The 12,422-nt window shown below is 60.2% G+C and overlaps 1 protein-coding gene across 2 annotated transcripts; it reads right to left on the bottom strand.

Annotated features, from left to right (window-relative positions):
* Positions 1-1,508: 1,508 nt before the first annotated feature.
* Positions 1,509-11,484, bottom strand: ERN2 (endoplasmic reticulum to nucleus signaling 2). Of its 2 annotated transcripts, none has more exons than XM_048492626.1 (22): positions 11,353-11,484; positions 10,664-10,781; positions 10,409-10,442; positions 9,915-9,987; positions 9,216-9,288; positions 8,960-9,082; positions 8,538-8,651; positions 7,589-7,847; positions 7,224-7,302; positions 6,979-7,129; positions 6,344-6,465; positions 6,083-6,250; positions 5,636-5,867; positions 5,448-5,550; positions 4,906-5,095; positions 4,371-4,470; positions 4,039-4,238; positions 3,808-3,955; positions 3,309-3,436; positions 3,067-3,190; positions 2,778-2,845; positions 1,509-1,949 (listed from the first exon to the last, which is right to left on the bottom strand). In XM_048492626.1, the coding sequence occupies exons 1-22, from the start codon at positions 11,419-11,421 to the stop codon at positions 1,773-1,775; spliced, it is 2,853 nt and encodes a 950-aa protein (XP_048348583.1). In that variant the 5' UTR covers positions 11,422-11,484; the 3' UTR covers positions 1,509-1,772. The 2 variants fall into 2 exon arrangements, with proteins under 2 accessions (XP_048348583.1, XP_048348584.1); XM_048492627.1 differs by having other exon boundaries at positions 5,448-5,547.
* Positions 11,485-12,422: the final 938 nt, after the last annotated feature.

Below are 12,422 nucleotides of genomic sequence, written 5' to 3'. Positions count from 1 at the left end.
TGGCCGGACTCTGTGGAGGGTGGGTTGGCAAATTCCTGGTAGAGAGTTGTGCATTTCCTTTGGCCTGGGGTTCTCTGAGGTGCTTCTGCAGGGCTCTCCTGGAGTTCTTAACCAGGACTACAAAGGCAATGGGGAGGGCTCTGCACCAGAGGAGCCCAGCCAAAGCCGCACCGCTGCCAATACGGCGGGCAGAGGGCAGTGCCAGCGCCCAGCATGTGGGGAAGGGCCTGTTGTATGAGCCCCCGTGCCATCATTCTAGCCTTTCAGTAGCTTTATAGAACAGATAACAAGGAACAGGAGAAAGAAAGTCCTCTTAGGTAATCAGGAGGGGGCGAATAATTCACAAAACCCCAGTAGATTCCTAAGATTACTGAATCTGCTTTCTTAAAATCTAGAATGTGTGTTTGGCTATACTCAGCATCCCTTTTGGTTAGGAATGGATCTAAAATAGCTGTTCCCCTTCTGGACCATGAAACTGTCTGCAAGGCAAGTTAGAAATTTGTTGGACTTGATTGCCATGGAAGAATTTGACTCCCAACAAAAATCAGGATAATTGAAATCTCCCATGACTACTATTTTTTTCCTGTCTGAAAATTTGGCCATTTGTTCCAAGAATGCATCTCTTGAGACTGGATTGTAGACCCCCACAATGAAATCAGTGTTGTTTCTTTCCCCCTTAATTTTTACCCAAATGCTCTCAACCTGGCTTGCAGGATTTAAGTCATGGACCTGTTCACAGCTGTTAATAATCTTTTACGTATACTCCTCCTCCTCCTCCTTTCCTCTGTTTCTCTGAAATAGATTATACCCTTCAATTCTTATGTTCCAATCACGAGACTCATCCCACCAGGTTTCAGTGATAAATAATATTATATCCTATTTGTTTTTCTGTGTTAAGGTATTTCCCATACTCTGTGCATTGGTGTAGAAACATCAAAGGCCATGGTGCATTTCCTCTGGCTGCTTCTTTAAGGATTTTTCCCTCCCTCTGTTGGCTTCTTGACCTATTTGCTCAGTTCTCTCTATCACCTTTGGATGATCATCACTATCACTTGCTGAAGTCCTGCCTGTTTGAATACTGTCTCCCTCCTTCACATAACTCAGTTTAAAGCCCTTCTGATCAGGTTTGTGCACCTCCTGGCAAAGATGTTTCTACCTCCAGGCGTGAGGTGCAAGCCATCCCTTGTCAGCAGAGGCTGAACCATGCTGAGCGTTAGCGCCAGCCACAGGCTGTGTCTGCTCTGAAAAGGATGGGACCAGAAATCCTCCCTTGGCTGTGGGGCTCTTGGCAGAAGATGCGCAGCTCCTCATTTTTTTGAATAGCCCACGGCGTCCTCGTGTGAGTCAAACGAAGCCACGGCCTCAGTTTCCAAGACCTGGCCAAGGCTGTCCACGAGAGGACTGTTTTGGAGGACATTCGGCCTTAGCATTGTGGTGACTTGACGGCACTTCACGCACGCACGCACAGCTCTCCTCTTCCTGCTGGATCGAGCAGTTGCAGCTGAAGCTCTGTTTTGTGGGTTTTATTAACAAAATAATGTTACAAAACTCCCCCACACAATCTGCAGCCACCAGTTCTACTCGACGGTTTTTCTGGGTCTTCTGTCTCCTGCCAGCAGTGAATGGATCTGAGGAACTCCGGGGACTTTGCTCCTCAAACAGGGGAACGGACCGGAAGCGCCACAGCAGCCTCTCCTGGTGAGGGAAGCGTGCCCTGCAAAGATCTGGAAACCCGGGCCCCTTCCTGTTCCTTCAGACTGGCCATGCTCGATTCAACTCTCAGGGTAGTAGTACGGCCGCAGTGGACTCTCGCTGGCACAGACCCGCATGGCCTGGTGGGTGTGCTGGAGGAGGCGGGGGAAGCGGGACGTAAAGTACTGCACAAACGCCTGTGGGACTGCGCCAAGGGTCTCCTGCACGTCTGCCGGCAGCTCTCGGTAATGATGTTTCTGCAGAGGGAAGGAGAGTTGCTCTTGATGCATCAGGCCCCCGCCCCACCCCAGCAAGGAAGAGGGAGGCCAGGCTGCAGGGGACATGGCCCTTGGGTGCCCAGAGGGGCTGAACTGCACCCATGACTTGTGTGGCATCTTTCCCGTTCTGCTTTGCCCTGGGAGAATCTTTTAGGCAGGCCTGCGCCCGCGGTGTGAAAGGAGGCCAGTGGGACAGGAGAGCCCAGAGCCCTGCACGATTCACCCGCTCTCAATACAGTCAGTTTTTAGAAAACCAATTCTATTTGATAGGCAAAGCAGAGGCTGGAGAACCAGGGCCAGCGAGACTGTCAGGGCAAGAACAGGGACACGAAGAAGATGAAGAGTTTGGATTTCTACCCCCCCCCCTTTCTCTCCTGTAAGGAGACTTAAAAGAGCTTACAAACTCCTTCCCCCCCCCCAACAAACACCCTGTGAGGTGGGTGGTGCTGGGAGAGCTCCAAAGAACTGTGACTAGCCCAAGGTCACCCAGCTGGCATTTGTTGGAGTGCACAAGTTAATCTAGTTCACCAGATAAGCCTCCACAGCTCAGGCGGCAGAGTGGGGAATCAAACCTGGTTCTCCAGATTAGAGTGCACCTGCTCTTAACCACTACGCCACGCTGGCAGAAGGAACGATGCCGCCTGCTGAAGCATCAGCCCAAGACCGCATGGGTCAATTACCTCCTCTCCCAATTTCGTGGCCTTCTCTAGCCCTTGAGGTTTGCTTCAACAAATGCGACAGGACCAGGGGGAGATTCTCACTCCGTGGCCTCCTGAGCCTCAGAGCAGAGCCTGTTTCTGGGGCTACCTTATTCCTCATGGCCCGCAAGAGGTCCCGCACCGAGTGGCCCTTGTACGCCCGGAACTTCCTGAGATCTGGGGAGAGAAGCCGCTGGTCAGAGGAGCAGCTTGTGTGGCTCGCGAGGAGGACAAATCTGCTTGGAACACGATTTGTCCACAAGGAACCACAAGACTCCTTGTCCTTTCCCCTCCGTCAGGCTCACGTGCCCAGCAGCCCACCAGCGCCCTGCTGTGGTGTTGTGTGAGCTGCTGCCAGTACAAGAGGCACGGGGTGAACGCTCTCTGCTGGCCCTTACCTGTCTGCAGAGGGATGGAGATGTGGGCCCGCCAGTTGCCCCTGACCACCACCTGCCCTCCGGCCTCCAGGGCACCGAGGATGGGCCCGTCCACCGGCTCCTTCTCCAGCCGGTCACTGACGTCCTGGGGGAAGAGGAGCAGGAGAGGGATCTGCACTCTCCACGCAGGCAGGGCTGCGTGCCGGGCTGCGTGCCGGCTTGGCTGGTGAGCGGGGGAAGAGCTCCTTTTCTCATGAGCTCACCTGGAAAAACTGCAGCTGCTTCTCTTGGCTCCAGAAGAAGGGGCTGGCCAGGACCCGCGGAGCAGAGGGCCGCCGGTGGGGGTCGCTGCTGATCATGGCTTCTATCAGCTCCTGGCTGACAACGTTGTCTGGGGTGGTGGGGAGAGTCAAATGCAAAGAGAAGGCTCAGGGCCACACCTACTTTCTCAGTCCCTGCAGCACTTTGGGAGGATGGCTGCCCTGCAGGCTACACGGGGGTCCTCACGCTGTAGCAGCAGCAGCAGCAGCAGCTGAGAGAACTGTGGTTGCCAGAGGCCACGTCCCACCGTCCTCTGCCTGGCTCACGGCTCAGCCACTCTCACACTCGCCAGCAGGGGCTTGGCTAGAAATTCACAGTTCTGCTCGGGCCCCTGTAGTTGGGGGGGGGGGGCAAGTTTTCCAGCTGAAAGGCAGCAGCACAAGGCCGAGGCACCTCCCCACCTCTGCTGGCCGCACCGTCCTTCCACCCACCCTTCCTCACCGTGTGTCTCTGGCTGGAGGTGCTCGAGCCGGTAGGCCCCGGCCAGGATGTTGGCCTGACGACGCAAGCGGTCTCCGAAGGGATGCCGCCCACCAGACACGACGTAGTAAAAGACGCAGCCGGCTGAAAAGATGTCCACGGCACACGTCTGCAAGAGACAAAGAGGGGGCCTCGAAGGAGTCGACATCCACAGGGTCCGAAGCTCCGGAAGGGTCCCTGCAGCCCACTCACCGGGTTCTCCTGCGGGGCCTCTCGGAGCACCTCGGGTGCAATCCAGCCCTCGGTGCCTGGGATGCCCGAACGCAGGCTGAAGCTGGAGCGGCCGGCTTGCAGCTTCTTGCACAGGCCGAAATCCGAGATGATGGCGCGGATCTGGCCGTGGATGTCGGGGGCTGAGATCAGGATGTTGCTGGGCTTCAAGTCCCGGTGAACTGCAAGATCCCCACCCCCACCCCGCCAACAGAGTTCACAGCGTTAATTTTGTGTGTGTGGTCAGGAGCGCCTGCCTTTGGCAGTGGGATTCCTGGACCCCCACCCCCCTGCAACATAGGGCTTGTCCTTACCTATGCCAAGAGAGTGCAGATGGGCCAAACCAGACATGGTTTGCTGTAGCAAGGAGGCAGAGTCCAGGGTTCGGCTGTCGAGGGTGGGGCTCTCCACATACTGGGGGGGGGGGGGGAGAGAGGAAGACAAGGGATCACCTGATGGGAACCAAAAGGGGACATTCATCCCTTCCTGCCAGTGCCCAGCTGATTCTGAGAAGTGAACAGCTACAGCTGCAATGTCAACATTAAAGAGATGCGTTTAAGTGGTTTATGATATTCCAGTAACCGAAGGTATCGTTTTTATACCTGGTGCAAAGGTAACCAACCACTTGTGAGGCTGATCTCCAAAACGCTCCAGAGAGATGTTGTCACCCCTTACTCCCTGGTCACTGGTGCCAGAGACGGGGGCGTTCTTACGTCCTGCTGCCCAGTCCAGATGTGAAAGAGGTTTGGCACAGTGGGGTTGACCTATCCCACGACCCTTTCCAGAGACGTGTGTGCTGGGCTTTGGGGGTGGGGGATGGGGGCTGTGCTGGGATTTCTGTTCCCTCACTTCTTGCAGCGTCAGAGCACACAGCTCCAGGGCGACGTAGTGGAACTGCCGGTCCTTCTCGGTGCAGAAGTAGCGCACGACATTGGGGTGCTCGTCTGACTCACGCAGGAGCTGGACCTCCCGTTCCACCAGGTGGGTGTTCTCTGGCAACAGACGCTTCACTGCCACCCTGCGCCCGTCAAAGTGGCCCCTGGCAAAGGAAAGGGCCCGTCCAAGTGTCTTAGTGGCTCAAGCAGCTGTCCCCACCCACCTCCACTCAGGGCTCACCAGCGAACACCTGTACAACACCCTTGTGTGCGTGGCTGGCCCAAGCAGGATCTACAACAGATCCCCAGATGGCCCGACCTCCACTCCCCTGCCCCTGCTCTCTGCCAGAAATGCTACTCCGTTCCTGACCTCCAATTCAAGACCCAGTGCTCTCCCCAAGAGGGGCTCCTCCGCAAATCCCTCTGGTCTGCCCCAACAGCAGGAGAATGGCCTAGACAGCCCCCCCAAACCCTTCGCCCAAGCCTCGGAACTGCACGTTTGGGACCCCAACCCACCTGAAGACACACGTCCCCCCTGCCCCACGGGCCACCACATCTTTGAGGTTGAAGGAGATCTTCCCCACAACCAGCGTTTCGGGGTCAGCCGCCGCCGCTGCTGCTGGAAGAGAGTGGAACCGCATCTTAGCTGGCCCCTCCTGGCCCCGGACTGTGCCCCTCCACCTCCCACACCCCTCTGCACCCACCTGGGGCAACGCTGTGGTCAAACTCCCCATGGGCAGAAGAGGGGCTGGTGTTCTGCTCTGGCTGCGGAGACCCTCTTGGGGATGTGTCTGGTGGAGAACTGGGGGCTGCCAGGAGCTGCTCCATGGGCGTGTGGCTGGGAGGCGGACCCCCCAGGGCCCCTGGGTGCAGCAAGAGCTCCTCTAGACGCCGCTCCAGGTGCTGCTGCTGGTCCCGGTTCTGCCGCTGCATTTGCTGGGGGAGAGGCACGCTCACATGGGGGGAGGGGGCACATCCCACACCCCTCAGCCTTTGCTCTTACACAAAGGCAAGTTGCTAGGCCTTAGGAAGGCGGAGCTGAGGTCACCCGAAGTCCCTCCCTGCCTGCCTGCCTGCCCCTGGAGAGCTGTGCTTTGGAGTAGCACAGCAGAGGCCGGAGGTCCGGGGGAGGCGGGGCAAAGTCCGCTCACCCAGAGCATGAGGAAGAGGATCCCCCCGCCAAAAAACACAGCCGCGACTCCAGGCCCCGCCAGCTCCCAGGGGCCAAACACCGGGTCAGCCTGTGTCCGCTCCAGGGGGTGCTTGGCTGGGTATCGGCCACCCTCGGCTCCATCGCCTGGGCCACCTTCTGTCAGAATCTGGAGCAGAAAAGCAGCATTTGGGAGGAGGAGGAAAGGCACCCCAAGCTGAGAGATACTCCGCCCATTATCTAGGCCTGTCCTGCCACGTACTTCGTCGAAGAGTGTCTTGGAGGGGGACGTGGGGGCCAGCAAGATCTCGGGGGTCCTCCTCAGGGTCTCAGGAAAGGCCTTCAGCATGGTTGTGTGGACCACCGGGGGCGGCTCGTGGTGTCCTGTGAGGAAAGACCAGCCTTCGTTGCATGGCCTGGACCCTGCTGCACTACTTCGCTCACTGGCTCCATAGTTGACCCCTAGGAAGTTTCTCCCAAAGTCCAGCCAGCATCTCCCCTCCGGAAACCTCAGTCTGTGAAGTCCTTTGACACAACACAGAAGAAGTTCCTGCCTTTGTTTCCAGAGGCGGATCTAGAAAAAATGCAGCCAGGAGACAAAATCTGAATTTTCCACACACCCCTCCACAGGCACCCAGGTCTACCGCCCAGAGCCCAGGTCTACTGCCTGGAGCCTGTGCTGGTGTCCAGGTCTACTGCCTGGAGCCTGCACCGATGGCCAGGTCTACTGCCTAGGCGTCCAGGTCTACCACCTGGAGCTGGTGCCTGCGCCCAGGTCTATATGTGCCCGGGGACATGAGTGACCCCCATGTCCCCCATAGGCAGTTCGGCCCTGCTCGTTTCCAAGGCAACTCCAAGAGGGCAACCGTTGCTCCCCTTGTGGAAGCACTCACTCACCAATGAGCAGCCACTGGCTGAGAGGAAGAGTGACACTGCCCTGGGGGTACCTGACGTCTGTGCTGGGCGTGATTTCACACTCGCCGGACTTCTGGAGCGTGACCTCCTCAGTAGTGGGGCCGTTGAGCCGGGCCAGAGTCACTCCCCGAGGCTGCAGGAGACAGAGACAGCTCAGTGGGCCTCCCCTGGCCCAGACCCATCCCCCCCCCCGGCCCCCCAAAGGCAGAAAGAGAGGCGGTTCTCACCACCAGCGCCATCCCTTCGTAGACCAGGGAGGTCAAGGCGTAAAGGCACGAGGCATCTTTGCCCACGTAGAGGGTTGGCCTGGGGAAGGGGAAAGGGGGAGGGGTCAGAGAGGGTAGCGGGGCCAACCAGCCACTTCTCAGCACAACCAGGGATCTTCTTCCAAAGGGCCTGCTGGGCTACTGCACCTGGCAATTGGGGACAGTGGCAGGAATGGACCACCACAAAGACTCCCAGAGCAGCTCTCCCTCCCCCAATCCAGCCGCTTCGGGGCCTGCCTTGAAGTGCTGAGTGGGCCCTGCTGAACACTCTCCCCTCCCGCAAGCCCCCAACTCGGCTCCCTAGCCCGCCCCACACAGATACCCACAGGAGTTGCATCCTGGCAGCGAATTCCTTGGGGGAGGGGTAGTTCCAGTTGAGGAGGTGGGGGTCCGGGGAGCGCAAGGCCAGGTAGCGCAGGCTCTCCGTGCCGACGTTGAGGTGGGGCAGGCGCCGCAGGCTGTCCTGGTGCCAGGCGTAGACCCCCACCACAGGAGACCCATAGTCCTGCATCCACAGCAGCTCCCCGCTGGCCTGGCCCAGGGTCACCAGCAGCCCCTCCCCGCTCGAAGCAAAGTGGGCCATTCCTGGGGAGACAGGCAGGATGGCGCTTGGCTGGGGGACGGGTCCAGTGGCCAAAAACACTGTCCGAAGGCGGAGCTGGCCCAGAGGCCCAGGCCTTCTCTCCGCTCGGGTCAGCTCAGAGCAGCTGGTGGACTTTCCTAGGTCATTAATGTGAGGAGTAGGACCCAGAGACCTGGGTGTTCGGCATTTTGCAAACACCCAGAGACCTCGTGTAGTTCTCTTGCCTTGTGGATTTTCAACAGGGGGAGTGGGTGGGTGGCTGGGTGGGTGAGTTAAACTCTCCTCAGGCAATGGATACACTCGGGCCCTTTGCTTGCAGCCGCTAAGGAAGGAGAAGAAGAGTTTGGATTTATATCCCCCCTTTCTCTCCTGTAAGGAGACTCAAAGGGACTTAAAAGCTCCTTTCCCTTCCCCTGCTCCACAACAAAGACCCTGTGAGGTAGGTGGGGCTGAGAGAGCTCCGAAGAACTGTGACTAGCCCAAGGCCACCCAACTGGAATGTGTTGGAGTGCACAAGCTAATGTGGTTCACCGGATAAGCCTCCACAGCTCAAGTGGCAGAGCGGGGAATCAAACCGGGTTCACCAGAGTAGAGTGCACCTGCTCTTAACAACCACACCGTGCTGGAGGGCGAAGGTGTCCCCCCTGTTTTGGCGGGGTGGCCTTTGCTGCCCGGGATCCCCAGCGACTCACTGTCGCCCTCACCGTCATCCTGACTTGGATCGTGAAGCGGAGCAGAGTAGTCCAGGTAAGTGCCGTTCCAGCGCAGCTCACGGGTCTTGGTGTCATACATGGTGATGATGTATTCTGCAGACAGGAAGGGCATGTGGGGGAGGCACTGCGGCCAAAGAAAGGGCATCGTCACAAAGAAAACCCACCCTGTCAGGTGGAAGAGTGGAAACCAGGAGGGCTCCTTGACACAAAGGCCAGCTGCAAAACCAGCATGCGCCAACGCTCCCCACGCAGCTATGGCCGCACACGCCTGAGTTTTCTATGGCATTCAGATCACTGAGACCAAAGCAGGCATCTCATCCACAAATCTCAGGGAGGGTGAGGAGGAGGCCCTTCTTATTTTGGGCTGGGCGAGACCCGGGGGAGGGGACGCAATGTCTTACGGGTGCGTCCGATGTACAGCAACGGGGTCAAGGCACACAGCCCGTCCCAGGCTTCTGTCGAGAGGGTGCTTTGCTTCTGGCCCGTCACGGGGTCCACCACGAACCACGTGTCCTCCTTCTTGCCTGGGAAAGCAGAGGGACCCCTCACAAGGTGGCTCTAGGGCAGAGCCACAAGAACTCGGCCTTGGCCTTGGGGCACAGCTGGGCACCTCCCCAGCTGCCTGCCTGCCTGCCCGCCCACCCGCTCAGGTCTTACCCGTGTAGAGGATTCCGTCGGAGCTCCGGCAGGGGGAAGACTGCACCAGCTGAGGGATGGTGAACGGCAGCTTCTGCAGCAGCGAGAGAAAGATCAAAGGATCCGTGAGGGCTGGCAAACCTGGGTAGTTTTTGGGGTGTGGTGGCACCCCAGGAGGGGAGGGCTCAAGAGGGGAGGTCTTTCCTGGGGCTGCAGACTGCTGACCTCCGACAGAGCTCCTCCTCCGGGCAACCCCTCCCCTCCAGCAGAATCCACTGCAAGACCCCTGCCCCAGCCGCCTTCCCTCGGGGCCCATGAAGAGGCTAATTCTTCCGTGGGGGGATTTGGAAATCTGCCTTCTCCCTGATGGAGAAAGCCAGCCAACAGAGAGAGGAATCCTGCCAGGGGGACTGAGGAAAGGAAGAAGAGTTTGGATTCATTCCCCACCTCCCTCTCCTGTAAGGAGACTCAAAGGGGCTCCTCTCCCCACAACAGGCATCTTGTAAAGTAGATGGGGCTGAGAGAGTGCTGAGAGAGTTCTGAGAGAACTGTGAGTAGCCCAAGGTCACCCAGCAGGAATGTAGGAGTGCGGAAACACATCTAGTTCACCAGATCAGCCTCCTCCACTCAGGTGGGGAATCAAACCTGCTCTTAACCACTACACCACGCTGGCTCTCAAGCAGTTCGGGGCTGCCCCCCCCCCCCCAGCCCACCACTCACCATAAGGCCCTCTTTGTGTTTGCCCCCCAGGACATACAGGCTGCCGTCGTTGGGGTCCGGAAGGAAGGCCGGCCTGGGCAGGGGGAATCAGGAGTCACACATGACAACCAGTAGGGAAAAGGAGAAGCCCCCCCCCCCCCGAGGTTCAGAGGTGCACAGCCCCTGCTCTAGCCGGGGGTCCTCCGGGCCATTCAGGTTCTTTGCCCCAGCCATTGAGGAAGCTCTAAAAGGGCTCGGAACACAGCCAGCAGTGGGGCTTTGGGAGTCTTGCCCCTTTAGAGCTCCAGCATCTCCCCCTTCTCCCCCCAACCCCCTTCTGTCCCTCTCCAAGGACTGGTCAGGTACTCTCTGGAAGAACCACAATGCCCTGCAAAGGATGTACATCTGGGAGGCCCATGGCTAGGACCACTCAAGGAATCCTGTGCCCCCTCCCCTGGCAAGGATCTGCCCCTGCCCCCCAATCCACTGGGCCAAACCCTATAGAAGAGACTCACTCGGCCATGTCCACGGGTACCTGCAGAGTCGGTGCTGAAGGGGGGGGGGGAAGATTCAGGTCAGAAAAGGACTTCACGAGGTCCACCTCCCCATGATGCCCCCCTCCCAGGGCAAAACTGAGAGAACTGTTGCCCAGGGCTGAATGGTACTCTTTGGAGGCAGGTGGGGGAGGAAGAGAAGCATCTGGAGGCTCTCAGAAGAGGGGGGGTCCTCCACCCCCACTCCCACCCCTGCCCAGGGGTGGGGGAACTCACCGTCTTCCAGAGTCCACTGGATGTCCCCCGTCTTCTTGCTCACAGCGTGGAAGCTGCCGTCCAGGGTGGAGATGAAGAGCAGCCCCTCGGGGCCAGCGCTGGTGCTGCCAGAGAGATGCTATGTGGGGAGGAGAGGGGGAGGAGAGGAAAGGCTGATGCCAGGGGGGGCAGGGGGCAGCCCCCCTCTCCCTGCCCCGTTCAGCCTTTTGCCGGAGGAGGGCAGATGCCCCTTCCCCAGGTCAGTCGGGGTCGGTGGAGGGACGGGGGGGGGGGGGGACTGTGTTCCCAGGTGCCCAGGGGTGGGCCGGCCATGGCAATAGGGCAAGGGATCCAGCCCTCCTCCTCCTCCCCAAACCCTGGCTTCGGAAATGGGGCGGGGGGCTCCGCAGCGGGGCACGCAGGAGCACAGGGCAGGGTGGAAAGGCGCGCAGGTGCCCTCTGCAGGGTGCGCCACCCGGATTGGGAGCCTCGTCCGGCTGCCAGCTCCCCTGCCCCGCCCTCCTGGGCAAACAGAGCAGGGCTGGGACGGGAGGGGGGCCTTCCTTGGCACGCGCGGGGCCAAATCAGGGGGCCCGGACGACTCCCCTGCTCCCTTCCTGCCCCAGGTAGAGTCTGCTGGGGGCACCCCGAGGGCAGTTGGCCAGAGCGCCTCCGCTGGCCCCCCCCCCGCCTGCCCCTCCTCCCCTCACCGGCGCCAGGAGCAGCAGCAGCAGTAGCCGCCCGAAGGGGTCCCGTCGGAGCCTGCCGGAGCCGTCCATGGGTAGCCTTGCTCGGCCCTGCTGCCCCCGCCGCCTTCCATGCCCAGCCGGGCCGCTAGCCCCCTCGGGAGCCCCGCATGGCCAACGCGACAGGTGCCGCCCGCAGGGAGCCGGATCTGTTCCCGGGCCGCCGCCCCGCCCCGCCCCGCCCCACACCGTCCCTCCCCCCCGCCCGCCCGCCCGCCCGCCCCAGGGCGTGCTGGCCAGTCGGGGACGGGGCCGAGCCTGGCAGTCGCCCTGGGGTGCCGCCCCATCGGCTCAGGCCGGCCCACTTCGCTCCCGCTCCCCCACCGGAACTTCACGGCAACCCCATCAGGTAGGCCAGGGCCAGCGGATGGCCCAAGCGGCGCCGTGCCCAGGCAGCCCCCCCCCCCACCCCGACCTTTCCCACTCACAACTCATTCCAAGCCGCTCGCCGGTCTCTGGAGCAAGGCCTGGTGACTGACCCTCCAGCCCCACATGCGGCCCACTGGAATTCTCTGGGGCAGACACAAAACCCCGTGGGGGCACTTGGGAGGCCAGGCTGAACCCCCACCCCCACCCCCCGGCCAGCTTGTTTGTGAGATCTGCCCCTTCCCGTGTCAGAGCAGAGAGAGGGCAGCCCCCATTCCCACCCCTCCCCAGCACTTCCCCAACTGGGCCAGCTGGTGTCCCTCCCCCCCACCCACCCCACCTGCTGCCCTCAGGAGGGGGCTGGGTGCCCCAAGGGAAGACCTCCTCTTCTGACCCTTTGGTAGGCAATGCTGCAGGAGGGAAGGGGGGGGATGTGCAGGCACACACAGGATTTAATGGCAGCAGGCGAAGGCAGGACCCTTGGAGTTCACCAGTGGCATTTTTCGCACAGCCCAGCTGGGGTGGGCATCCCTTTGAATGAGTTTTGGGCAGGGCAGGGAGTGGGGGGGGGGGGCACAGAGTGTGCCAGCAGAAGGGAGCAGGAAGCCCCTCAGCTATCCACTAACGGGCGCTGTCCAAGGTAGCTGCAGCAAATGCAAGTTGGCAAC

This window comes from Sphaerodactylus townsendi, linkage group LG04, assembly GCF_021028975.2.
Source record: "Sphaerodactylus townsendi isolate TG3544 linkage group LG04, MPM_Stown_v2.3, whole genome shotgun sequence".
Classification (NCBI taxonomy): Eukaryota; Metazoa; Chordata; class Lepidosauria; order Squamata; family Sphaerodactylidae; genus Sphaerodactylus; species Sphaerodactylus townsendi.
The sequence above is the reverse complement of the archived record's forward strand: the minus strand, read 5'-3'. Positions and strand labels throughout refer to the sequence as shown.